The 27,272-nt window shown below is 46.8% G+C and overlaps 1 protein-coding gene across 1 annotated transcript in view; it reads right to left on the bottom strand.

The window, feature by feature from the left end:
• Positions 1–3,883: 3,883 nt before the first annotated feature.
• The window catches only part of PIK3C2G (phosphatidylinositol-4-phosphate 3-kinase catalytic subunit type 2 gamma), a 3,221,975-nt gene continuing 3,198,586 nt past the window's right edge, over positions 3,884–27,272 (bottom strand). Inside the window, exon 33 of the mRNA XM_069628394.1 lies at positions 3,884–7,535. Coding sequence (XP_069484495.1) covers positions 7,383–7,535 — 153 coding nt within the window. The 3' untranslated portion in view covers positions 3,884–7,382. The remainder of the gene's footprint in view (positions 7,536–27,272) is intronic.

The following is a 27,272-nucleotide window of genomic DNA, read 5'->3' as shown; positions in this document are numbered from 1 at the left end:
TACAGCAACCCAGGACGATCAATGTGTAAAGACTGGAGGGGGATGTCTGTACTTCTGCTCTCTATATGGTAGAGGAGAGGCACAGAGGACCCCAGCCAAGATTCTCTATTCGGTAGCTATGGTCGAGCAATCAAGGCCTAGCTTCTCAGGAGGTAATGCAGGATGGTTCTTAAGTACAGTGTAGTCCCCAAGCCCCCACAAAGGAATGTCCACACACTGTATTAGTTAAAATACAGTCTTTATATAATTAATATTCAAGGTTATGTACACTATCACAATAACTCACTTTGTGCTCAGAAATCAATAATGGTAAATATATACAGTTCTAAAGTGGTACCACAATTATTATCATATCTCATTAAAGTGCATCAACTATACTGTCAAAATGTGGAGATCCCACCACCTGGGCAACCTGTAAAGCAAAGATGTATCACAAGCCCAGTCCATGTATTGTTCTATGAGACTTATGTCCCTCTACAATAGTTCTACAGCCCCAATGTACCTGGAATTGTAGCGTTCGTCGACGGGAAATCGACAGCCCTTCTTGAGTGCCCTCCCTTAAAGGCAGGAGTCACGGGTTGTCGAACGTCCAAAGGAGAACAGTGTGAACTACGGCGGTGAAGTGGCAGCTTCGTTCCTAGCAGTGCTGGTCGACGAAGGAGCGTTGGCTTCCTGCAAGGAAGAGGCGTCCGGGGCACCTCAGTGACGGTAGTTCTGGACCGCAAAGAGAAACCCACCGGCGGATGATCCTCGGCGCATCGACAGTCGGGCCTTCTCCAGCGGGATAAAGCGGGCGGCGATGCAGACGAGAGCGTCCTCGGGTCAAATGAAGTTCTTAGGCAAACAGGTGCAGGGTGGCATCTTTGGGTTCCCGCGGCAGTCCCCATTCCAGTCGGCAGCCTGTCATAGGTCTGTCTACCAGGGAGCTTTGGCAAAGATCAGCTGGTGCACGATGGTCCCTCGCAGCTCGGGAAGAGGGCGCCTTCCCGGTCCTCTCTGGGTCAGTCCTTGGAGACACAGCAGCTTTCAGATTGATGAAGGAGAGCAACAGCAATTCTTCTCTTCCAGCAGGGCTTCAAGGTTAAGCTTCAGTTTTACTCGTGTTACTCTTCGTAGTGGACTTCAGCTTCTGAACATGAATTCTAGCAGTGAGAGGCCCCCAGATATACTAGTTGATCTCCCATTCATTCCGCTTGGTCACACTCAGGCAACCAATCGGTCAGAAGGGCATTCATGCAGGCAGGCATCCAATCAGGTGCATAGTGCATTCAGGCCATTCACTCCTCTCCAGACACTCACAACAAGTTATTTGTATTGGGACAAGTACCCAGCAATTCAACACTCCACGCTGCATTCATACCAGTTTCGGGAAGGACTGTCTCCGTCATTGTGTCAAACACCAGATACTAGACACCCACAACACAGAATGCGTATTCGTCACACATTCCATTCACCCAGGTCCCACCCACAGGGTGTACCTACAACATACAGTCACTGGGAAGGCTTCAGCCAGTCTGGCCTGGACTTCACAACAACACCACATATGGAACTTCCACCCAACAGCCCGTCAGGGGGAAGGGACAGAGTCAGTGCTTCCCAGGACTTTGGGAAAACAAGGTAACAGGCAATAGAAAGCAAGAGGCCACACGGGCAATCGTGTTTCCTATCAGGAATCAACTGATTCCAAAGGCAGGGCATGGGTATCACAAAATGGAGGATACTCGGAGCACCTGTCAAATTCAGCATGGAGCTGCCACCAGCCCATACCCTGCTCTATGGGCCACACACAGGTGCCCAAAAACATACACTAGGGGCACTGGGTTGTAAAACCCACCCATGGGTGCCATAAGGGTATCCCATGGGTCTGGACACAAAACCAAAAGAGAGAGTTGCACCGCCAGGAGTCCCGCATGAATTCCTGCGCAGAAAACACAACAGAACACACAATAAAAAGCAGTAAAGGACAAGGATACGGAGGCCCTGTCCCTCCGATGCATTTCCAGCATCACACCAATGCACCAAGCATAGATGAAGTTAAACCCTTGCATCTCACCAACTAGGTGAGGATACGGAGGCCCTGTCCCTCCGATGCATTTCCAGCATCACACCAATGCACCAAGCATAGATGAAGTTAAACCCTTGCATCTCACCAACTAGGTGAGTCTTGCTCATTAACACACCGCTAACCTGCAACCTATGCATCTCTAGGACAATACTAACAGTCTCGCACTAATCTTTTCTCTCCCCCTCTTTCCCCCCTTTTTTTCAAAAATCTCTGTTTTTCCAAATTTTTGATGCCACATTTACATGTATATGCACAAATGAAACCATAATATATGATGATTCTAGTTAAAAATAGTTTTAAAAATTGTTTTTATAAACTTCATTATAACACAATGCGATATCGGACACCATGTCACCTCACTTGGAATGGCCCAACACCCAAATCATGTGGTTGAATAATGACACCTTGTTAAAATGATTATAATGGTTGGAAAACTCCACACGGGACGTTTACACTCACCATGCACTATGCAAGACTCTATTATACCATTGTATCTATTGTCATGTAACCCATAAACTAAATTGGTAGCCTAGAAAAAAGACCTGTAAGGTTGAAACACATGTTGGCACCACTTGTTACTCCATCAATTGATGATTTCATGCAAATAAAATCAGAAAATGTAACCAAGATCCGTGTGGACCTATATCCTTCATGCACCTGAACTGGAAACAGAGGAGGATACCTTTGTATACTAAACAGCACACGCGCCGAAGCAGTAGAAACTAAAAAACAACTTCTCTTGATACATACAGCAGGCACCACGAGCACGGGCCTCTTTAAGTTTCTACCAACTGGATGCTAGGGCACTTTAAATCATCAGAGATGGGAGGCGCGGCAACCCATGGTTCCTGGTGCTCCTAACAACTTGTACAAAATAATGGCTACAGCAAACATGATAATGTTATTACATGGCTAGCCTACATTGTGGAGCCAGTTTTGACATATTTTCTTATTGTGGCATCGCATTTTTAATAGAAAAGTGTTAAGATTGCTCAGTGAGTTGAGTGATCACTTCTGCAATATTTGTGTGTTCTGCATGTTTCAGGTTTGAATCTTGGCAAGGCCAACCATGCATTTCATCCTTCCGAGATTGATAAATGAGTACCAACTTTGGTTAGAATGATAATACTATTTAAATATGTGCTTTGTATAGCGCTTTGGTGAAAAGAGCTATATAAAGAACAAATCATTGTCACGAATCAAAGCATTACTGGCTCTTGTGGATTGTTGGTGACTTGCATCTTTTGGATTTTTTGATATTGTAATATGGCAGCAATTGGCACTGTAGGGAATCTATTTATCATAATGACAGTGCCTAACATGCAGCTATAACTGGCCTAGTATGGAAATAACTGCCCATATTATGCTGATGTGGCATATCTATAGCAGTGCCTCATCCTATGTTGATTCTATTGGGTGTAACCCTATCGTATCATGAACCCGACCATGGCATATGAAGGCAGCACCCTTGTTAAAATGTGGTTGGTATCTAAAATATTCTTATCTGCTTTAGTAAAAAATGGTATATTTATGTACTTTTTTTTGCACCTGCAAGCCACTTGCAGTGATGTCACCAGCGTTAAAGAGGAAGTGATGCCATCCAGGTCCAAGGTCAAGTGACAACACGTCCTGTGATGCCATCAGGTGTGTGTGTGATATCACTTCCCTAACCCAGGCATTTTGGTGTATAGACGTCCCTGTCCTCCACATAGCTAGGAGTCTCGCCAGGTGTGCAGGTCCTGGCAAGCCATGAGTCCCCAACCTTGCTGCCCCACCCTTAAGAACCTCCTTCTCCTTATTTCTTTCCCACTCTTCCTCTATGCTCTTCACCTACTCTGTCACCTCCTACTTCTTTCTTCCTTGATATTTCACCACACTAGGAGCTGATCCTCCTACACCCTTCTCTTTTCGCCTCTTGTCTTCTCCTCCTCCCTTCTGCAAAACCCCCTCTTCCTCTGCTCACTGGACTCTGCACATTTATTGCTCACTTCTCCACCATGCACTGTCCTGTAACCTCCATCTTCCAACTGCTAACTCCCATGATTCTCCGTCACCCTCTCCTCTTTATGCTTTGGCAGGATTAACTGTGTGTCTCCAAGCTGCTGGATCCAGTTCACTGTGTGTCTCCAAGCTGCTGGATCCACTTCACCTGAATAAATGTGGTGAACCAGCACTGTGGGGGGAGTGCGCACTTCGGAACTGCAAACTTCTAAGCTACAGTCATTTGGCGGGTGGAACCAAGCATGCTCCGAGCTCCAAACTCATGCTATGTGGTTCACCATCTTGAATTCACATTCTTTGTTGTAGAGGCCATTGCCCCTCTTCGGACTCCAGAGTTTGTTTTGCTTGAAATGGTTAGGCATGGGGCTGCTTGCCTTTTGTGTGCCTCTGCAAACACTGGCAGTCCGGATTTGTGGGGGCATGAGTGACCAAGAACAGTTGCCAGCTGTCTCCTTTGAAGCCAATCCTCTATAAGGATTCACGGCATGCCGGTGTCAGGGCATCACATCTCTTCTGTTTGTCATATGTCTTTTCCTGTAGTTTTAACAGCAGGTTCTCTCCACATTTTGTCAGTGGCATTGCGTCCAGGGGAACCAGTATATTCTGCTTGATAAACACTAGAGACCCTCGTCTTCATTGCCAAGAGCAGCAAACCTTCCAATAAATGCTTTGGGGACTGTCTTCCTGGCTATATACTAAATAACCTTTTTACAATTGACCTCGGGAGAATTGACCTAATTTAGAAGGTCAATTGGGATATATATGTGGGGGGGAAACCCCCCGCAACTCCCCACCAAATCCAAAAACCCCTGCAACCCCTCATCCAATCCCCTTATATTATTTATAATCCAAAACCAACCCAATACATATATAAAATAACTAAAATAATATAAAGGTCAATTGTGCAGAAGGTCAATTAGGCCCACTATAATTAAGTCATTTGTACAAAAGGTCAATTGTAAAAGGTCAATTTGGGTAATACCGTCTTCCCAGCAGGCAAGGAATTCCCCAGGCCTGCTGGGGGCTATCATCGTTGGGGCCTGTATTGCTGGAAAGGAAATGGCATTCAAATCTCATGCATATGCTCCTGAGGCCACCTGTTGAAACCGTTTCATAATCTTCTCTCTTTCCTGTAGCATGACCCCTCTACAGTCAGACCCTTGGACAAGTAATGCCTATGGGAACCTTATGCTGATTTATCACTTTCACAGGTTGACTGGTCCGCCCATCAGCGAGGGGTCCTTAGGATTTGTGAAGGGGACTGCAGACATAAGGCTGGTGATGCTCGAGGGAGACTCTGGGACCCTCTGTATACTGCCCCCAAGGCCTACATTAGGAAGCGGGCGCTGGCTCCTGGCCCAAGACCCCGCTAGTCACATCTTACAGCATGGAAGTTCATCACAAGTGCAGTTATTTCCCATATTGCTTTAATCTCTTTGCATGCTCCAACCTGCAACTAAGACATATACACTGAGCCAGGTGCGGACAAATGACGCTACAGCCAGAGCCCCTGAAAGAATAATCATGATTTCTTTGTGTGAAGGTCATGCATATTTTATGTTGGTTATCTTGGGATTGAGGTCAGATTTCCACATATATTATGCAGATGAAAATTGAACGAGTAGACAAGTAAAGTGGCATTGGCTTTAAGATGAATGACACGCCGTGAGAGCGATCCGCCGCGTCGAACTGAACGTAGAGAGACCTTCAGCGACTCTTGGAGAGCGGTCAGCCTAAGGACAAAGGCAGAATGATATATGCTCATGGTGACCTCCTGAGTGGTCCAGGGGAGGTCTACTGCCTAAAAACCGCAGCTGATGTTTCATTTATAGAAAACCCTCAAATACACCTTATTCGTGTCTGAAGGTTTACACTGTATATGGTGAAATTACATTTGCGGTAGTACTTTGTGAAACAGAGCTAGGGAGTGATGTGGTAAAGGCATTTTTTACGTTTCGATGTTCTTTTTTTTAATGTGACTATAAAAAAATACAGTGGACACGTTTTACAACTATTCTGACAATGGAGCCATAACAACAGGCAATGTGTAAGGTAATTTCTTTTTTCCATATAAGTAAATTGAGAGGGATGGGTAAAAAGCCTCCCTCGTTCCCCAAAGACATGCATTGAAAAACATGATGCAAAAGCGTTCACCAGAACCAATTTTACAGTTAGTGGCAGGTCATTTTTAATTTCAAACCTTCACTTCCGTAGGCCACGTGGGTGATATATCACTTTGGCGAAGATATTTGGCATCTGATGACATCATGGCTATCCATTAAATGCGAATGTCACAGTCAGCCCAACCTAAAATCCAGCTTTTGTGAATATCATTTCTAAATTAGAATGCCAACCTTCACCCCTGCTGCTGCCTTTGTGAATCGGAGCTGAATACAAGAGGGCAGAGGTACAGTGGTGACGTCACAATTTGGCGTAGGCATTTCAATCTATCCCATCAGTTAGTCACAGCAAAATGGAACACTTTAAAGGTCAAAATCAGAAAGCCTCAGAAATTAGTGTTTATAGTGTTGTCCTTAAGTGCATTGGGCTATTTTGATTTCTGCGGAGAAGTCAATCCACTTAAGAAAAGTGGTCATTCTATTCAAAATGTGCAAGTCTGCCATTCAATAAATTAAATATATATATATATATAGATAGGTTTGCTAGACATACAAATATTTTCAATTCAATAAAATATAGCACAATATTTATAGCCGATAGTGAAACAAGTAATGTTTAGCATAATGTACAATACATCTGATTTGATGTATTTCACTCTTGGGGTTCTCCAGCATAATGAACTATTCACATCAGTGCTCATCGTTTATAGATTATGAAGCCCATCGAGTAAAAAAAAAAAATCCCAAATCATTGCACGTCTCAACATACTGTACATTCCCCGCTTTCTCCTTCCCTTAACCCCTTAGGATCATGCTACACACGAGTGAGAATGACAGGGATATGACTAGTATCACATTTTCCACAAAAACATTTGCTCCAACCTTCTAAGGAGCGGCACAACCAAAAGCGGTGGTTTGAAATGTACTGATCTACTATGGCCACAGCGTTGTCTGGTCGAAAGATTTGCAATGTCTTGCGCTAAGCCAACCCACTGCGGAGAGCGCAAGGCCAACCTACTGCAGAGTAGGGGAGCCATGTGTGTTCCGTGGATGTTCTGATGATGGAAAGACCAGCGGACATCACCTTCCCTGGCTTTTGTTGAATGTCTGCATTTATCACAGTAATGTTCAACCACCTGCTGCATTGCCATAGGTCGTCCTTTTGTGGGATTTCACAGAAGTTCCTGAGAACGTTTTCAGTACGGGCTTCTTCCGAGTGGGTACCATCTTTCTTCATTCAACTGCACAGAACTCAGTCGAATGTTGACCGCTCCGATGAAAGTCCCTTTGCTCTTCACAATAAGCTTTAGAACGCGATCCTGGAGCTTCAAAACCCCATAATATTCAACCTGGAGTAGGAAATAAAGTACAAGTAAGGCACTGCAGCATAATATACTTTAGAAAAGCACAGACTATGTTTTTTTTTTTTTTTTACCAGAACATTGGATACATCCCACAACACACTTTATGTTCATGATACATCGAGTGGGTAATGCGTTTTGTATTGCTTCAACCGTGGTTCCCGTTGCATATCTTTATTAATCAAAGGGCAAGCACGCATTCACGGAGGATGTGGCATTGCAGCCCAGGGGAGGACAGGTGTACTCATCCCACACCCCAGTCATTGACCCAAGGCAAAGCTGAGGTTGCAAAATAAGGTTAAGGGACAATAACGCCTGTTACAACCCGCTGGCCCCATGGCTGTAATTCCATTATAATATAGCAGTCATAACCGAGTTTGAGGGTGTACAGGGGCAGTAAAAGGCCACTTCCCTGAGCCTAAGATTGCCGAGAGAGCACAGATTTAACTGACCCTATCAGACCCAAACATCAAGGTGATCACTATAAGCACACTGGTGCATTCTTCCGGGATGCAACACGTTTTTTACATGCCTAATTACATTGAACACCTGCAAAACAAGATGGCCACCAATGGAAGTATATGACACATCCGCTGCCCTTCCCCCTGAGATTTCATCCTGCATGCAAAATACGCACAATAGAAAGAAAGCAAAGGAGTGCAAGGCACATTCCTGCTGAACAGTGGCTTTTAGGATGAAAGCAGTCTTACTATGTGGCTTGTGCTGACCATTCACGAAGATCCCCTACTTATGAAGGGTGCAGTGAAGGCTACAGCAGGTAAAGGAAAACGTGTGGTGGATCTGTAACAGACTCTAATGCATGTGCAGATGAGAGACCACGGATCTGGAAGTGGAAGTCAAAAGATGGCACTGAAAGGATGAGGAGAGCAATGGTGGGTTGGAAACTGGCCATTCAGCCTATCACTGTTGACGCATGCCTCTAAATTGCTATATAAAGGACTAAGCTCCACAAGCATAGTCAAATAAAAAATTATAGTCATCAATGGTCCTACAGCTCAAAAGGCGAGGGGAACATGTGCCAATGTTAGCAAATAAAGAGGATGATGATGAGCAGGATGATTTCCCGGGAGGCCCAAAGGACAGGGGTACTCCTGTAAAGACAAAATAGGTTCTTCCTGCAGACTACACCTATCATGATGGCCCCAACACTCATTTTACATGGTCTGCTAGTGAGTGCAATGATGCATTGCTCACCAAAAAATAAAAGACTGTGAAGTCTACAGAACAGACAATACTAGCCCACTATCTTGTTGTCTCGTCTTGCCCAGATGGGTATATATGATCAGGTACTGGTCTGGTTCACCTCATTCCTGGCGGATCATACTCAGACTCTCTCCATGCCGCCCTTTCCATCTGCCCCTTGTCATCTTAGCTATTGAGTTCAGTAGGGTTCCCCCTTGTCTCCAATTCTTTTTAATATATACATCTGGGTACTTGTGTGTCTCATCCGCTACTTCGGCGACAGGTGCTACTCCTACGCCGATGACACTCAGATCCTGATCCGTTTAGATCTCGATCAGGCTGAGATGTCGTCGTGCTTGCGGAAGTGCCTGGCAGCCGTGGGGGAGTGGATGAACTACAATTGGCTCAAATTGAACGGAGACAAGAAGAAGGTCCTGGTGGTGGGGTGCCCTTGCGATCCTTCACTCTGGGTTCCTTCCTTCGGGCCTTCCTCTCTTGGTCCCCTCCCCACCTCAGCGGTTAGGGTGAATAACGTGGGTGTAGTACTGTTGGCTTCTCTATCTATTGATAGCCAAGTAGCAGTCGTTTGTCAAGCAGGACACCTTCAGCTGAAAATACTTAAGAAGGTACCCCTATGATCCCTGTGCTTCTTCGTCCACCGGTGGTATCAGCTTTGGTACTATCCAGGTTGGATTATTGTAACTTTCTTTACCTGGCCCAACCAAAAGGGCTTATCCAACAACTGCAACGCCTGCAAAATCTTGCAGCGCAGGTGGCAATAGGTACCACCTATGGAGCTCACATATCCCCAGTACTACGGTCCCTTCACTGGCTGCCTGTGATCCAACGGATCAGGTTTAAGGCTCTATGCATCGTTCATCATACCTTGCATGACCAAGGTGCAGAGTTGCTTCGTGCTAAGTATGCACGCTCGCATCCTAACTGCCGGTTGCGCTCCACATGGCTGATGCTTATCGTGCCTTCTTACCGATGCACGCGGTTTGGTGGCTGGCTTTTTCTATAGCAGCTGCTATACTATGGAATGAGCTGCTGCTATCCATAAAGACATTTCCCAATCATCTGGCTTTTAGAAAAGCAGTAAAGACCCTCCTGTTCTAGGCAGTCTGGTCTTGGTTTTTCTCTGGTTGTGGATGTATGCCTGACTCTCCAGCACCAAGATACCTTAGGGTGGCCACGCTCTTAAGAAATCTTCATAATATAACATAACAGCCTGCAGGAGAGAACAAGTAAAGGTCATCAACCTAGGCAGTATAAATAGAATGTGTCATGAGAAACAAGTGATCATCCCAGTGAAATCCTCACTTCAACCTTTCACTTGGGAAACAAGCTAATGCAATGACATGGTCCTTCAAAAGGGTGGATGACGCACATGATACTGAGCAGGTGTGTGTGTATTTCTGTTGCCCATATTATTTAAAATGCCACCAAGATTAGGTATTCAGTTCATGCTTTGAAATTCATGTCCAATGCAATGCCCAATAGTTCATTATTTCTCACAGTTGGTGCCCTCTGTAAAGGGGTGCATAATTCTACTTGTTGCTTCTTTCCTAAACATTAGCACATTATAGCATAGTGATCACACACGTTGTGTCTGTCAGTCCCTCGTTGGCCATTCTTCTTAAGGTGTATTAGGTAAGAGTCTTACAAAGTATGGATCCTTAAAGTTTCTTTATTCCTCTTTCATGTTTAAGGGAAAACATCAAAGCAGCCCCAAGCCACCACCAGTCTCCACACATTGTCTCTCTCTTTATAATCATAAAACTCTGTTTCCGCTTTAGAACTAGGTACATTCCAGAATTATATACATACCATAATAATTGAAATGAGTTGCAATAAACTATATCAGTAACATGTAACCTCACATATAACACACCTCCTTCCCTTACACAAGCATACAATTCTCCTCCTCTCATCCTGCTTCTCACCAACTCCATGTAACACCGCCCCTCTATCCTTATACCATTTCTCACCATTCTCACACTTACAGTGTTATCCAAATCATCCTCCACCCTCAATGGTCTCGAATATTTCATGAGACCCTTCTACACTCTCCTCCCAAGCCTCCCTTTTACCATGGTACCTTTTGACATAACTCTCTCTGACACATGTTTTGTTATCATTCCCCTACTTGGGTTTTATCTGTGCCTCCATAACTTCTCCACACAACATCTTCTGAAAAAATGCATTATTCATACATATATGTGTTCATTCATCCAGGATGCAACTTTGAGTTAGGAGACCTTCTTCTTAAAACTTCAAATGGCGATACCCCAGTAACTTGATGTGGTGACAACCTATACTTTACCACTCTCTCCATCACTGCACGCCAGAAGGTGTCTGACCCACACGTCCCCATGGATCGGTCGTCCATGTTGGCCAGAACACGACCATCGCTTTGTGATCCAGTTCCTGGGGGTGGACCAGTGCGGGAGGATCACCTGGGTGAAGGGTCTTTGGGGAGTGGGACACTGAATGATATATGGCATTTATAGCACTCCTGTAGACAAGTGTTTCTAGGCGCGACAGTTAAGGAGGGGGAAACAAGGAAGGACACAACATAACGATCTTACTAGGCCTATTGACATTCAGATTGTGCAAGTGCAGGGAAGAGGGACGGGGAGAAGTGCCAGGGGGTAGGGGAAGGAGGAAGTGCAGTTAACTCAAAAGTGCAGCCAGCGGGTGGCTCAAAAGTGCTGAGAGAAGGGACTGTAGGGTTGCAGATACAGACCCTTAAGTGCTGGGGAGCCTGGAGGCAGTGCAAGGGCCACTGGACATGCAGGAGCCTGGGACCGAGTTCAGAGGGTGACCAGTTCACAGAGCAGTCTGGTGCATCACCAGGGGAAAGGGAGAGAGAAAGCGGAAGTGAAAAGGAAGGTCTTGAGTTGCTTCCGGAACCGGATGTGGTCCTGCTCAAGTTTGAGAGAGGCATGGAGGCTGCTCCACGGGGAGGCCCCTTCCGGCGTGATAGAACTACCCCCATCTCTCTGGTGATATGATGTGGTATCCCCTTCCCAATAACCCCTTTACCCCCATCCTACCAAGTAGGATATTTAGGAACTCTACCCCCCAACCCCTTTTACAACACAAACACTTTGACACTGACAGCCTGCTATGGGAGAAAACAGACTAACATCCAAGCAGTATACCTGACGTGTTCCGATACAATGGTCAGGCGAGGTCAGGCAATTACTGACCATCACACACCCCTGACTTCCATAAAGCTTCTCCACACAGATGAAAGGCAGAGAACAAAAGTACACTCTGAGTGAGGCAAAGCACACGAGAAAACAGCAGTTTCGAAATGGCAGCTGAATGAGAGAAGAAAGACGGCAAAACAGAAGGGGATTGCAAGGAAGGAAGTTCCCTTGGCCTTTCCAACAAGTAACTGTTACTTTCCTGAAATCTTGAGAATAGAAAGCATAAGACTAGGAAAACAGGATGAGGAATCTGGCATGGTGTGTCAGAGATACCCGGGGCCCTCCTGCATCAGTAATCAAGGCAGGAAGAAGCACTATGCGCTGTGGTACCGTCCTTTGTTCCAAGAACAAAGCAGTGTCAGTAAAATCAACACAGCTGGTGAGTTGGGGAGACAGATACAAGACCGGTCTGTGTTGAAGCCAAGGTTGCAAGCAGCAACATTGTATGGAAAGCGCTGGAATGAACATTGTTAAAACGTGTGTGATAAGAGATGCAAGTAGCATTGAACTGCTGATGAGTGATTGAACGTTAAAAGCAAGATACCCCAGGGTTAAGTGCGCTATAGAAATAAATAAAACAAACAAACAACACCTTTGACAGAGTGGTCTGGAACTGCGTGGGTGCTCAATCGAAGGTCTCTGTAAGGTATCCTGCTAAGGATAAGGAGCAGCAAAAGTCAAATTGAGAAAAAGGTTATATTAAGAAGAGAACAAGTAATTGTACATCGAAGTGGTCCTGCAATCGGTCGAGCAAAATCCTGCACACAGTCGAAAGTCTTTGATTTTGATGAAGTAGAAAAAGTTTGGAAAAGTACGTAAATTTGATCTGAGCCCGGCAGATGGAGACCAAGTGCAGGTTTTGTGTTAAAATGGGTCTGAGCCCCAAGAAGTTGTATATGTGAAATCCTAAGAAGAAAGTACCTTAAATGTTTGTCTTGTTGCATCAGGCCCTCTGAAATAAGAGATTTTGAATGGCAAAGAGACTTTGGCACAGAAGGCCCTGGTGTTGAGGTTTTGAACTGCATCTTTGTACTAGAGAAGTCAGAGAGTGTGCTAAGCTAGAGTGTGCCGCCTTGTCCCGTGCTGAAAACATGGGGAGGGGAAGCCAACAGCTTGAATATACCAACATATCATTTCTTGAACACTTTTCTTTTGCTAACATTGTTTCCCACACTATTTGTATTTAGAAGGATTGGCAATATATTTATTAGTATAGGCCCTTTTATTTTGACAAGACACACTAGGACTGCGTTATTATTATTTGATGGTCGTAGCTTGCTCCCATCTTTAGATTTCGGATTTTTAAACCCAAGTGAAGTTCAATAAACACCCATGAACTGTGATCACTTGTGTCTGTCTTACTGTTTGATACCATGCCTTCCATACAGCACCCAATCACCTCCTGTCGCAATGGCAATCCTTATCAAGTCCATTAGTGTTCTATTGAATCTCACCATCACAGCATTCCCTTTGGGATTGTATAACACTGTTGTTGCATGCTGCACTCCATTCTCCCAAAAAAAACTCCTCAATTTCCTTGTCCACAAATTGCAGCCAATTATCAGACACACTTATTCTGGGAAAACCTTCCCTGCAAAATACTGATTTAAAAGAATGTTATCACTCTGCATGCACTGATATCTTTCACCACACAAACCTCAGGCCACTTTGACAACATGTCAACCTATTCAATTATATAGGCATTTTGACATCCTCTCACTGCAATAGGACCCAATATGTCCATGGCTACCACATCACACACTAAACTTGGTGGATCCTGCAAACTCATTGATGTGGCCAGTGTGATCAGGACTTTATCACTGTTGCTACAGCCTTCACACTCTTTCAACAGCCTCTCAATATTACCATCCATTCCAGGCCACCAATACTACTGGCGAATCAATCCTTTTGTCTTGCAAATGCCCAAATTTCCTTCATGAGCAATCTTCAACATGTCTTCCCTCAAACCTTATGGCACCACCATCCAATCTCCACTTATCAATATTCCCTTATGCACACTCAATTAATTTTGTATTCTCTTGTAACCTTTCATCACATCATCCAGCTCCTGTAACGGTGATCGCTTTTGTACATACTTTGACACGGTTTGATATGCCTCATCCTCAGCATGTTCACCAGTTCTCATTACCAAACTTACAATTCACGTATATCTCTCCTTCCAACACATCCACATCTCCTTTGTCCTCAATGGCATTGCGCGATCTGCAATCACGTTCAATTCACCCTTAATATGTCATACTTGAAATCCAACCCCTGCATGGCTCTAATCTATCTAACAATCCTTCTTGACACACCATTCAAACCCTTCCTGTTAAAAATACCCACCAACAGTTTGTGGTCTGTCACAATAAAGAATTTTCTTCCAACAAATTCTTTACACTTTTCTATTCCCCAGACACATGCAAGCGCCTCTCTCTCTCCACTACCGAGTACCATTATTCTGCATCCTTGAGAACTTGTGAGGCAAAAGCCACAGTTTGAACCTCACTCCCTCTTTGGTGCATTAACACACATCCCAGACGGTTTTGATCATACAATATATATGCACTTCCCATGAACCCCTTCAAAATGGGTGCACTTGACAGACCCATCTTCTGAACATAACTCCTCTTTTCACCTGTAATGTCATGTTCTTGGTTCTCTCTAATAAATATTTTAGAAATTTCCCATAAAATTCCACTAGTCCCAAATAGGAAGACAATTCCGCTTTATCCTTTGGTGGTTTCATTTTCGTTATTGCCTCTACAGTGGCCATCTCAGGCTTGATTCCTTGTGCAGACAATTCAAATAATGGATCTTATCCAACCTGAATTGACACTTTTCCACTGAAATAGTTAGTCCATCTTTACATAACCTTCGTAATAACTGTCTCAGCCTAGCATCGTGCTCTTCCAAAACCACCCCCATACCAGAATGTCATCTTGATGATAACGAAATCCATCAACACCCTTAAATATTTTACTCATCACCCTTTGAAGTACGGTTGAAGCTGATATCAAGCCAACCAGCATTGTCCTACACCAATATAAACCAAAAGGCATTATAAACAATGTAATTTCCATTGACAACAGATGCAGCCTCAGTGATGGTATGCCACCATTGTCATAGAAAACACTCCTACACCTGTAATCCCTGCCAACACATCACCAATATTTGGTAAAGGAAACCTGTCCGGGTCCACACACTTGTTCAGTGCCCTAAGGTCTATGCACAGCCTCAAACTCCCATTTGGTTTACACACCGCTACACTGGGGCTTATCCACTCGGTGGCCTCAGCCGCCTCTATGATGCCCCCACCCAACAATCACTTGAGCTCTTCTTCTATATCTGCCTGTAAAGCCAACACTATTATCCTAGCCTTTGCCCTAACTGAAACCGCACCAGGCTTCAACTTAATGAGATGTACAAATTCCTTCAAACAACTAGTCAAATGCTCAAATAAACTGGGACACCATTGTGTCACATCAATTTCTCCATGACACATCTCATCCACTGTTTCGATTCCTTTTTGCAATACTACTAGCTGCGATGGATGATCGGAATCAAATCTTAGACCTAAATTCCCCTGTGTATCCCAGGACAATAAATATCCACCTTTTCTCATAACCCTCACCATACTAGTTGCACTGCATTCTCTGTGCCCAAATCGTACCCAAAACTCTCCCACAATCTCAATGAGTAATGTGAGAAACCTAAAGGTGACATACTCGCTAGTCCCCGGAGATCGGTCATCCAGGTGGCCAGGACACAGCCATCGCTATTAGAAGAAGTTCCTGGGGGTGGACCAGTGGGGGAGGATCACCTGGATGGAGGGGTCTTCGGGGAGTGGAAGTGGGATAACAACGGGCGAGACGTGGTACCGCCTTCCTTCTAACCCCTTTTTCCCCATCCTACCCCGTAGGATACCCAGAAGCTCTACCCCCCACTTCCGACACAAAGACTTTCCTACACCCTGAAAGACAACAAACACCAGAGCCATTTACCTGACATGACCAACACAAGAGTCAGCAAATAATCTTAACTACGCACACCTGACGGCCCTTTCTCTTCCCCACAGGTATAAAAGGCGGAGCACAAGAACACACTTTGCGCAAGGCTGAACGCACGAGGAAGCAGCTACACCGGACCAGCAGTTCAGGCGGAGGAGAACGGCAGGGAGATTTGGAGGGACGACAAAGGGGGAACTGCCCTTGCCCTTTTCAACTCAGATCTGCAAAGCCTCTGAAAGGGAAACCTTAAGACCGGACAATACAGCTGGCATGTGGTGTGACAGGTGACAGTGGCATACGGGGCTCTCCCGGGTTGATAGCCAAAGCAGAAGTGAGCGCTTGCCAATGTGGTGCTGTACTTGACTCCCGAGACAAGACGCTCCAACAGTTTAGCACAGCCGGTGAGTCGTCGAAGACTGATAGCAAACCGAACTGTGCTGAGCCCAAGGTTGCACGTGGCAGCATTGTTGAACAAAGAACTTGTGTAAATTGGACTTTAAAGAAACCATAGGGAAAGGTCCAGAAGCAGAGTGGTCCGGCACCGCGAGGCACTCATTCAACTGACTTTTTGTGGTTTTTTTTAAACTACGAGAACCAAGAGACCTTAGGAGAGGATGACGTGAAGTGTCGAAGTGGACCTACGTGGGTTGGCAAAACCCCTGGTACACTCGAAAGTCTTTGACACATTAAGGAAAACTGAGTGAACTGTGAAACTGGAAAACGTAAACCCAACAGACGGACGCCAAACTGAATTATATGTTTTTGAGTAAAAGGCCGTAGTAAACCTGATTGAGGGAGGCCAACATTGCAAGAGGGATCAGGGCCAGGCTGAGCGGGATCCAAAGGGGTGAAGAGCAATCGCCCAGTGTGTAATATTACCAAAGGAACTTTTGTTTGTTTCTTGTTTTCGGTTCAGCCGCCCTTCAAAGGAAAGAGACTTTGCAGGAAAGCGACTTGGCCCCAGAAGGTCCTGGCATCGTTGAAAGGAACTGTAACCTCATGCTGGCGAGGCCCAGGAGTGTGCTGTGCTCAAAGGTCCTGCTTTGTCCCGTGCTAAAAATGTGGGAAAGGGAGACCCCAGCCCTACCATCCTGACTTATCATTTGGTGAACACCTCTTTCTTTTCTTGTGAACATTATCCCACACTACTTTGTAATTTAGTTGTAATGATTGGCAATAGTTTTTTCTTAAGTATGGGCCTTTTTTATTTCACAAGACACCACTAGTATTTTTTGATGGTGGTAGCTTGCTCCCATCTTAGTGTTAGGTTTAGATTAGGCTTTTTCTCACCCATTATACAGTTTAATAAACACTCTTGAATTGTGATCACTTGTGTCTGTCTTTACTGTTGCCACCATGAGTTCCTTACAGTAACTCTCCAAATTCAAGGGTCATCACCACAGCCTCTTGTAATTCGCAAAACTCATATTTTTCCCTCCTTGTGTTTATGTTTAAGCTCCACTGTAACATTTTTCACATCGATCCTGCATGATGTTTTATTCTTTTTGGTCTTGCATCCACCACATTCACCACACATACCTAATTTTCCTCACATTCATTGGAATTATGCCAATAATCCAAATCATCTTGCACGCATTTCACAATCCCAAACTTGGGAAGTGTCTACAACAACGAGCAAATACACTTTCTTCGAACATTCCCTGCTAACAATATGTTGACCAAAACTCTGTTATCATTGGCTGAATGATCAACATTCACACAGCAAAAACATCTTCTTAGAAACACTTTTCCATTGGATCCCTACTTAGTCTGTCTTTTTTTCTTGAAACTCGGTTTCACATCCTCTTTCTGTTCTAGTTCTTTCTGCATTTTCACTCACTGAACTTGGTTTGTACCTTATATCAACTTTACTGCCTCATGTGAAAAACCTGAAGGTGTCTCACCTGCAGTCCCCAGGAATCTGTCATCCAGGTGACCAGGACACGGCCATCGCTTTTGGATCCAGTTCCTGTGGTTGGACCAGTGTTGCAGGATCACCTGGATGAGGGGTCGTTGGGAAGTGGGAGTGGGACACCGGATGGTGAGATGCTGTATCCCCTTCCCTGTAGCACCTTTACCCCATTCTACCAGGCAGGATACTTAGGAGCTCAGACCCCCCCGCCCCTTTACAAGATGAACACTTTCTAACAGACAGCTCAATATGAGAGAAAGCGGACGAACACCCGATCCGTGTACCTTACATGTCCCAGTAGAATGGTCAGACACATCAGGCAATTACTGACCATCACACACACACCTGACTTCCATTGTGTGGCGGAAGTACCGGGGTCCCTCTTGCATCGATAATCAAGACAGGGAGAACTGCCTGTTGCTGTGGTACTTTCCTTTCCTCCTACAACAAAACAGTACCAGTGAAATCAACACAGACGGTGAGTGGGGGAGACTGATACCAGACTGGTCTGTGCTGAAACCATGGTTGCAGGCACCAACATTTTATGGTGAGTGCTGAAGCGAACAGTGTGTAAAAATGCATGTGATAACCAACGCGAGTGAAGTCGAACAACAGATGAGTGATTGAACTTTGAAACCAAGATACGATACCTTTGACAGAGTGGTCCGGCACCACGTGTATACTCTTTTGAAGGTCTGTGTAAGGTATCCAACTAAAAAGGGGAGAAAGGTGAAAGAGTGGAAAAGAACTGTGCATCTAAGTGGTCCTGCGATGGGTTAAGCAAAATCCTGTGCACAATCGAAAGTCTTCGATGTTGACACTATCAAACAAATTGATGACAACATAGAGAAAGTGGGTCTGAGCCCGAACCAGGGAGATCAATTGAAAGCTTAAAAGACTTAAATTGGTCCGAGCCCGGCGGAGGGAGACTGATTGAACATTGTGTTAAACGGGATGTGTGCCCAGCTGAGAGGGATCCGAAGTGATTAATGAATCACCTGAGAAATTGAGTATGTGTGAGATTCTGAGAGGAGAAAAACCTATTGTCTGTTTGTCGCATCAGTCCCTCTGAAAGAAGAGACTTTGAAAGGCAAAGGGACTTAGGCACAGAAGGCCTGATGTTAAAGTTTGAACTGCAGCGTCGTGCCCGAGTAGCCAGAGACTGTACCTAGCTCCAGTGTAGCGCCTTGTCCCGTGCTGAAAACATAGGGAAGGGAGGCCACAGCCTGAACATCCTGACATATGATTTCTTGAACACTTTCTTTTGCAAAACATTGTTTCGCCCACTATTTGCATTTAGAGATACGGATTGGAAATAGGTTTATTAGTATAGGCCCTGTTATTTTGACAAGACACCACTAGGACTGTGTTATTATTATTTGATTGTCATATCTTGCTCCCATCTTTAGATTTAGGATTAGATAGATGTTTTTAAACCCTTTTTGAAGTTCAATACACACCCTTGAACTGTGATCATTTTGTCTGTGTTACTGTTGATACCATGCCTTCCTTACACTCAGCATCCAGCTCCTTAATATCATTTTCAGTCTGTTCCACCATCTTTGCTATCTCTGTCTCTCTGTCCAGGGAAATGTCTGCATTGCTACCACATTCATGCCACAACACCACCTCTATTACTTTCTGTTTACTGCATCTTATCATCAATTGATCCAAGATATGTTCATCTCTGCATCTCAAAATAACACTTTATTGCCAAATCGCGAAGAGCAGTAACAAAATCCTCTATAGGTTTACTAAACTTCTGATCCCTAATGGCATAGCGGTATCTCGCCAGAAATGTGTTTCCATTCACAGTGAAATGTTTGTCCAGCTTTGCTAAAAAAAAATTTTGGGAAATGCAATCCATCAGCCCCTTCTGCTGGCAAATCTAGCAACTTTCTGTATATTGCCTGACCCTCCTGGCCCTAACAATGATATAGTAATGAGTCCTTCCATTTGTATGCAAAATTGCTTCCTTATATACCATGCAGATACTTTAAAAAGCCTTCCTTCCAGTCATACCATTTTATCAAGGGCTTACCTGGTGCAGGAAGAAACCAAGCAGCCGTTGGAATGTTCATTCTTACCGTCTGTGAAAACTATTCTTTCTGCTCCAGAACAATGTATATTCACTAAATGGGCAAACCTTGCAGAAACGTCATACCCACACAGTTCCACAATGCACCCAAAATGAGGTTTTCCACACAGGCTTGACCCAGAAATGGTTCCCTCTTAAAACCATAGGCAGCTTGCCTTTAAGATGGCCGCCACTCTGTTATTTTGATTGCAGTGTCCAACGGCCACCTGGCCTTGAGATGGCACCTGACATCAACGTCCTGCAACATCATGGATGGCTCCGAAATGGACACAAAACACAGAGCACCCAGGACAACGCTTGCGGGGCCCTTCCTAAGGCCACAACCAACAAGCCAGGCTGTGAAGCTGCCAACACCATTACAGATGCTACAGAGAGCAGCCAGAATTTTGCTTGAGAGATGGTCCCTCCAACACGGGTGCAACCAGTGAGACAGGCTCTGTTCCTCAGCCCTGCCGGCCATGATCCCAGAGCCACTCAGCGCACCACCGCTCCACTGAGCAGATCTATCAGGGCTCTCTCGCTGACAAAGTGCAGCATACACTGGCTGCAGACCAGGGAGTAGACACGGCTGGGGCTGCTCTCAGTGCAACATACACCGTCATGGACAAGGGTTTACCAGAAAGATCCTAGTCACCAGTATTCGGTAGGAGCCTTACATAGTATGGATCCTTAAGCTTTCTTTATTCCTTTTTCATGTTTAAGAGCAAACATCAAAGCAGCCCCAAGCCACCTTGTCAGGAAACCACTGACGGTAGCACCCAGGGCATGCCACACATGTATTTCTAAGTTTCTGTCCTTATCCACGTCTAAGACTCCCTCAAAAATATTATGAGTCACCCAAAGCCTAGTAAGGTATCCAGTTAAAATTTCGAATGCACATTTTTGAATGCCTTTATGTCAACAACAAAAAGCATTTCAACAAAAAAAATTCCAAATATATATTTTTTATTTTATATATTTTTTTTGGTTTAGTTAGTAAAAAAAAAAAAGGGTCAATAAAAGGAACCCCCCCATTAAAAAAAATAAAAAATCAACATTTTTTTCCCGGCATTTTTCATTAGAGAAAAAGGCATTCGAAAATGTGACATTCGAAAATGTCACTGTAAACCGCCTAGCAAAACTACGTTCATGCGTACAGAAAAGATTCTCGCCTTCCAGACAGAGCACCATTCAGTGCGCGTTGGGGGTTGCCCTGGACACGATGCAACTCTTTGCACACACGTCACATGCTCCGATCGGGGAACCATGGCTCTCCCAGTCATGTGATATGGAAGTCTTAAGGACCGCCTTCACTCCTGTCCAGGCTTCTGATTGCAGTAGTTGCCTGGATACCTCCCTGTGCTTTTGTCTTCGCTTTTCTTGTTTTTGACCAGTACCTATTTTTGACCTCGCCTTGCATACTCCCTTGTCGAATTGATTCCACAGTACTCGACTAAGCATTTCAACCTGGACTTCTTGCCTCACATTTGGTCTACTGCTGCATGTGTGAAGCTGACTCGTATTTTGCCTTACGGATTGCAGATTCCCACAGATCACTGCAACCTTTGTGTTCTGCAACAGATGGAATGCCACAATTCATACCATGCGAGATGGAAGTAATACTAGTTTGACTTCTACATCACCTACCTCCTCGGCAACATGAATATACTGGCAAACAGCCTCTGTAGAGGTTTTGGTGACTATTCCAGAAAACATATGCCTAAGGAATTTCTACAGTCTGGGAAGAGGTCAACACTTTACTACGGAAGGTAATAGACGCATCACGAAAGACCCTAGATACACTACCTCCCGATCCTCAGATGTCCCTGAGAAAAGAAGATGGTCTTCTATTTTTTGGCAAGCACCTATTCATTCCTACTGCCAATCTTCAAGTCATAGTTATGTCCTGGTGTCATGACATCAAGACAGCCGGACATAAAGGTGTTGCAGCGACGCTCAATCTGGCTTCCCGTAAGATTTTGTGGCCTACCATTATGAAAGATATGCAGGAGTATGTGCTCTCCTGCTCCACATGTGCTCAGACCAATGGGCCTCTTACAACAAGAACCTCCACCATCTGGTCCTTGGCAACAAATTTCAATCAATTTTATTGTGGCCTTGCCCCCTTCCTGCGGTTGTACCGCCATCATGGTTACAATCCATTCTTTTAGCAAGATGGCACACTTCTCACCCCTTTCAGGGGTCCAGACTGCTCCTCAGATGGCTTTGGTATTCCTGTGTGATGTGGTTAGACTACATAGGCTTCCACACACAGTGGTGTCGGATAGATGTTCTCAATTTACATCACTGTTTGGTCTACGGTCTGTAGCCTCTTGGGTATCCACCGGCATTGTCCTCTGGTTACCATCCCCAAAATAAAGGACAAACAGAGAGACTCAATCACACCCAGGAGCAATGCAACTGCTGTTTTACCAATAAAGAACAGGATGACTGGCGTGACCTACTACCCATGGTAGAATTCACCTATAACAACTCCATACACACAGCCATCGAGATGAGTCCTTTCTTTTGTACTTATGAATATCATCCCAAACATATTCCCACAATTAATTTTCCTCCTTCCAGGGTTCCTTCAGTCGATTCTCTACTTAAGATCTCACCCAAACACACAAGGATGCCTACAACAACCTTGAAAGAAGTAAGAAGAGAAACAAACACAATGCTGATCAAAAACAAGGAAGATGTCGGAGGCCACCAGGGGGCACAGGCAAGATGGGCGCCTGTGCCGACAGTTCCGCACCCAGCCCTGGGAAACTTGCGGAGTTTAGCAGGAAGAAGGAGCCCATCTCTCACAAGCTTCTCAAAAAAGGCCGTGTGAACCCCCTGCCCACCCAGGGAGTCCAAACCAGGAGTTTCTACGACACCCATGGGCCGAGTTCGGCCATCCGAGGTCCCCGAGGCCCCCGCCTGCGTGGGGTGTATCCACTTGGAGCAAGGAGAAGTCAGAGGCGGGGGACCCTGGAGGTCCCGCTGCACCCCGGGGCCTCTGGCGCCCCGTGCCCAGGCGTGGCGAGGCGATGCGGTGCCGGCGCGAGGCTGCGCTCGACATTGAATGAAGATGCCTGGGGAGCTGAACTTGTACCGCATCCCCCCGACACTCCACCCACCCACGGGGTTGAACGGGCCCACCTCACCGCACATCAGAACTCCCCAGCCCGGGCCGTCGCGGGAGCGCGCCCACACTACATCCAGCTGGGGGACACTGGAGAAGGCACGTTCCAGGTGAGAGGCCCTCGGGCCAGGACTTCATGAATTGGCCCCCACGAACACCGCTCGACTGAAGGGGTCCCCCCTACCCCCACCACGGGGGTCCCCACCGAACACGACCAGCCACCAAGTGGTTTCTCTAACCACAGGGGGGATAGACCCGCTTTCCCACTGGCGCTGAAACCCTTGAGTTATTCGGCTGGCACAACCATAGACAGTCCCTCTGAGGACGCCTCCCCCACGTGGTTGGCCCCGCACTCTCCCGATCTCTCCCCATACACGAGTCCTACCGCAGCCTTGGGCCCTGCGGCAGTCAGATGCCACACTCTGCCGCAACCAGCATCCCATGAGTTGGAAGGAGGCCCATTCCAAGTACCAGTTTGCGGCCGGAGGGGAAAAAATGGCCACCGGGTCTCCATCAGTGCCGCCTCCCGACCTGGGAGCCTTCCAAAATAGCATCCAGATGATCTTGGAGGAGATACGTGGGATTCATACCGACATGGGTGCTAAGTTGGCCGACCTTACCACTAAAGTCACCACCCTGGACGTTCGCGTGGAGGGAGTCGAGAACAATCAGCTCTCCCTGGCGATCCTGGAGACGCAAATGGAGGCCAGGTTCCAGGAGGTACATCGAAGGGAGGAGGAACTACGGTTCAAGGTGGACGACAGGGAGAACAGAGAAAGGAGGAACAACTTGCATACTTTTTGGCCTTGTGGAGACCGAAGGGGAGAGCCCGCAGGCACTGGAAGGCAAGGTTCACGATATCATAAGAGTCGTCATGGGGGAGGAGGCCGACATCGAGATTAAACTTGACAGGGTGCATCGAGCCGGCGGAGGTGGCAGAGGCCCAAGGTCGGTGCTGGTCCGACTGCATTACTATAAGGACAAAGCCAGGATCCTGGAGAAGGCGAGGAACTTCGGTGATATCCAATACAGAGACTCTAAGGTGGCAATCTACCAGGACCTCTCGGCCCTCACCCTCTCAATGAGAAAGAAATGCGGAGCCCTTACCAGATGGTTACAGGGTAAGGGGGTCAGATATCGCTGGGGCCACCCCTTCTACCTGGCATTCGAGTGGTCGGGAGAAAGACACCACCTGGTGACGGAGGAGGACATTCTGCGCGCCACTGGCAAACTGGTGGGAGACCGTGCCGGTCCGTCCGGCGGATCTGGGGGTGAGGCCAGGAATCCACCGCGGGGACCCGACAGACTGGGACAACCCAGTGGCAAGACCAAGGTCAAGGGCGCCCACAAGTTCCAAAAAACCAGGCACCCATCATCGGCCTCTGAGGACCACCTGAAGTGACTAACACCACTTCAACATCTGAGCATGAGATTTTCCAGTGACCATGTCCGCTGGGGGCTATGTCGCTGGCTCTCCAGGGCCGGGGCCTGCGGGCCACATGGAGGAGCGCCACGTCAATGCCGAGCTAGGCCCGTGGGGAGTTTTGGGTCTGTCCACTGTTTTTCTTTCCATAATGTTTGTTATTTGGTTCAATGGACCTGCGCATCGGGTCCGCGCCTGGGGACACGGGGGGAGGCGGGGGACCTCGGGAGCAAAGTTACGTCTCACAAGTTTGGTTTAAAGGTTCACACACGTTCATTCTGTTTTAAAGAGAATGGGTTATCCACATGTTCACACTACCCGGGGCTGGGGTAGAGTCCTTGGTGGTTCGTTGACCATCCCCGTAGGAGTTCGGGTGACATGGATGAACGCCTCAAGATGGGGGGCAGGGGGAGGGGTCAAAATGGTAACACTTAGAGGGGTTCACGGGGGGGGGGGTGTGGGCTTACTAGCCAGTCCGAACAGGAATCTTCCACTTTACAGCAGGTCACACGCAAGCATTATACTACTGTAAAGTTAGGGATGGACTACCTAGACGACAATGGTTGAAGGCAAGATAGGCACACTCAATGTCAAGGGCCTCATTTTACAAAACAAGAGGTCTCTGACCAGTAATAGGTTCCGCAAACAGCAGCTAATGGTGCTGTTCCTCCAAGAAACCCACTACAGACAGGGGAAGGAATCACCCATCAGGGGGAAGGAAATCGGTGCCAACTTCTTTGCCTCCCACAGAAGCTTGAAGAAGGAAGGGGTGGGGATTCTCTTGAGCAAAACACTCCACCTTACTAACACAGAAACCAAGAGAGGCTTTGGGGGGGTTCCTGGGGATTAAGGGTACTTACGAAGGGGAACGCATAACCCTAGCCACCCTCTATGCCCCCAACTCAGGCCAGATAGGTTTCCTAACCTAGATCCTAGGGGTAATGGATGAGTGGGCTGAAGGGGCCATGATACTGGGGGGCGACTTCAATCTCATAATAGATCCCGGGCTGGACTGGTGGACGGCAAGGGCAACCGAACCGAAAGGGATAACTAAAGATAACCTAACGTTCCAGACCCTGCTGAGGGAACACTACTGGGAGGACGTCTGGCGAGTGGCACACCCGGAGCCCGGGGGATACACATTCTTTTCCCCCCACACCACACCAGAATTGATTTCCTTTTGACTTCTAAAGAGGGGAGTGGGGTAGCTACAGCCCCAAAGGTTGAGGCAATAATGTGGTCCGACCATGAGCTTCTTGTGGCAGACTGGTCGCTCCCCCTGTTCCCCAGGTCAGCCCGGTGGAGGTGTAATGACACGGTCCTGAGGGACCCGGTCTTCAGGGAACTCCTGAGAGGCAAAATGGACGCGTATTTTGAGACAAACGACAATGGGGAGACGGATATGGTGACAGTGTGGGAGGCAGCGAAGGCCACCTTTCGTGGTCTCCTTATAGCCGAGGGTTCTAGGCGTAAGTGGGAAAGAGGGCTCATTGAGGCCAAGATACGGATGGAACTCAAGAGCCTGCGGGGTAGGCTTACCCAAGAGGGGGCTGACAAGGAGTCCCTCCTATCGGAAATGCGCGAGAAACGCCAAGCTCTGCACACGGTCCTCATAGGGGAGGTGGTCAAGAAACTGAGATACACGCGACAAAGGTACTACGAAAAGGGGGATAGGGTGGGGACCCTACTGGCACGTAGAGCCAGGGGTTGTAGACTGGAGAGGAGGGCTGGACCTATTAAAGATGGGGAGGGTATGGCCCTCAATAAAAAGGCAGAGATAGTGGGCTCCTTTGCAACCTTTTATAGGGACCCATACACAAAACAAGAGGGGGAATCATCGGAGGAGATCCGGGCCTATCTGGAGGAACACCGGCTACCCCGCTTAACGGAGGCCGAGCTGCAGGGCTTGGAGGGGGGCATAGCGGCGGAGGAGGTGGAGGCAGCTATCAAGAGACTTAAAGCAGGGAAGGCCCCCGGGGGAGATGGGTATATGGCTGATTTCCACAAACAATTCCAACCAATGCTGACAGAACCCTTGGCCAAATTGTTCAACCAAATCCGCAACAAAGAGACAATCCCCCCACATTCCTACAGGCCCTCATCTCGGTAATCCCCAAGCCAGGAAAAGACCCCACAGAATGCAGCTCCTATAGACCCATCTCCCTTTTAAACCTTGATGCTAAAATATTTGCCAGGATCCTGGCCACTCGCCTGGAGAAATGCTTGCCCCGCCTGGTTCACCCAGATCAGACGGGCTTCATATTAAATAGACAAGCCTCAGACAACGTGCGCAAAACCCTCCATGTGCTGCACTCAAGGGAAACCCGGGTCGAGGGGGTCCTCCTGCTGCCCCTGGACGCAGAAAAGGCCTTCGACCGGGTTAGTTGGGTTTTCATGGGGGAGGTCCTCTCGGCAATAGGGATGGGTCAGAGGTGGTTGGGATGGTTGACGGCACTATATTCCACACCCACGGCCAGGGTGGGCGCCAATGGGATGGAATCAGAAGCCTTTCCCCTTGAGCGAGGAATGAGACAGGGCTGTCCACTATCCCCCCTCATATACGCCCTTGTCATGGAACCCTGGGCGATCTCGGTGCATAACAACGAGGCTATCACTGGAGTACAGATGGGCGGCTCCCACTGTAAGATCAGCCTGTTCGCCGATGACGCTCTCCTCTATGTCACTAAACCGTCACGGGCGATCCCTCATGTGTTGTGGGCACTGGAGCATTATGGGAGCCTCTCGGGGT

This window comes from Ambystoma mexicanum, chromosome 12, assembly GCF_040938575.1.
Source record: "Ambystoma mexicanum isolate Mex_15411 chromosome 12, UKY_AmexF1_1, whole genome shotgun sequence".
NCBI classification, from domain to species: domain Eukaryota; kingdom Metazoa; phylum Chordata; class Amphibia; order Caudata; family Ambystomatidae; genus Ambystoma; species Ambystoma mexicanum.
The sequence above is the reverse complement of the archived record's forward strand: the minus strand, read 5'-3'. Positions and strand labels throughout refer to the sequence as shown.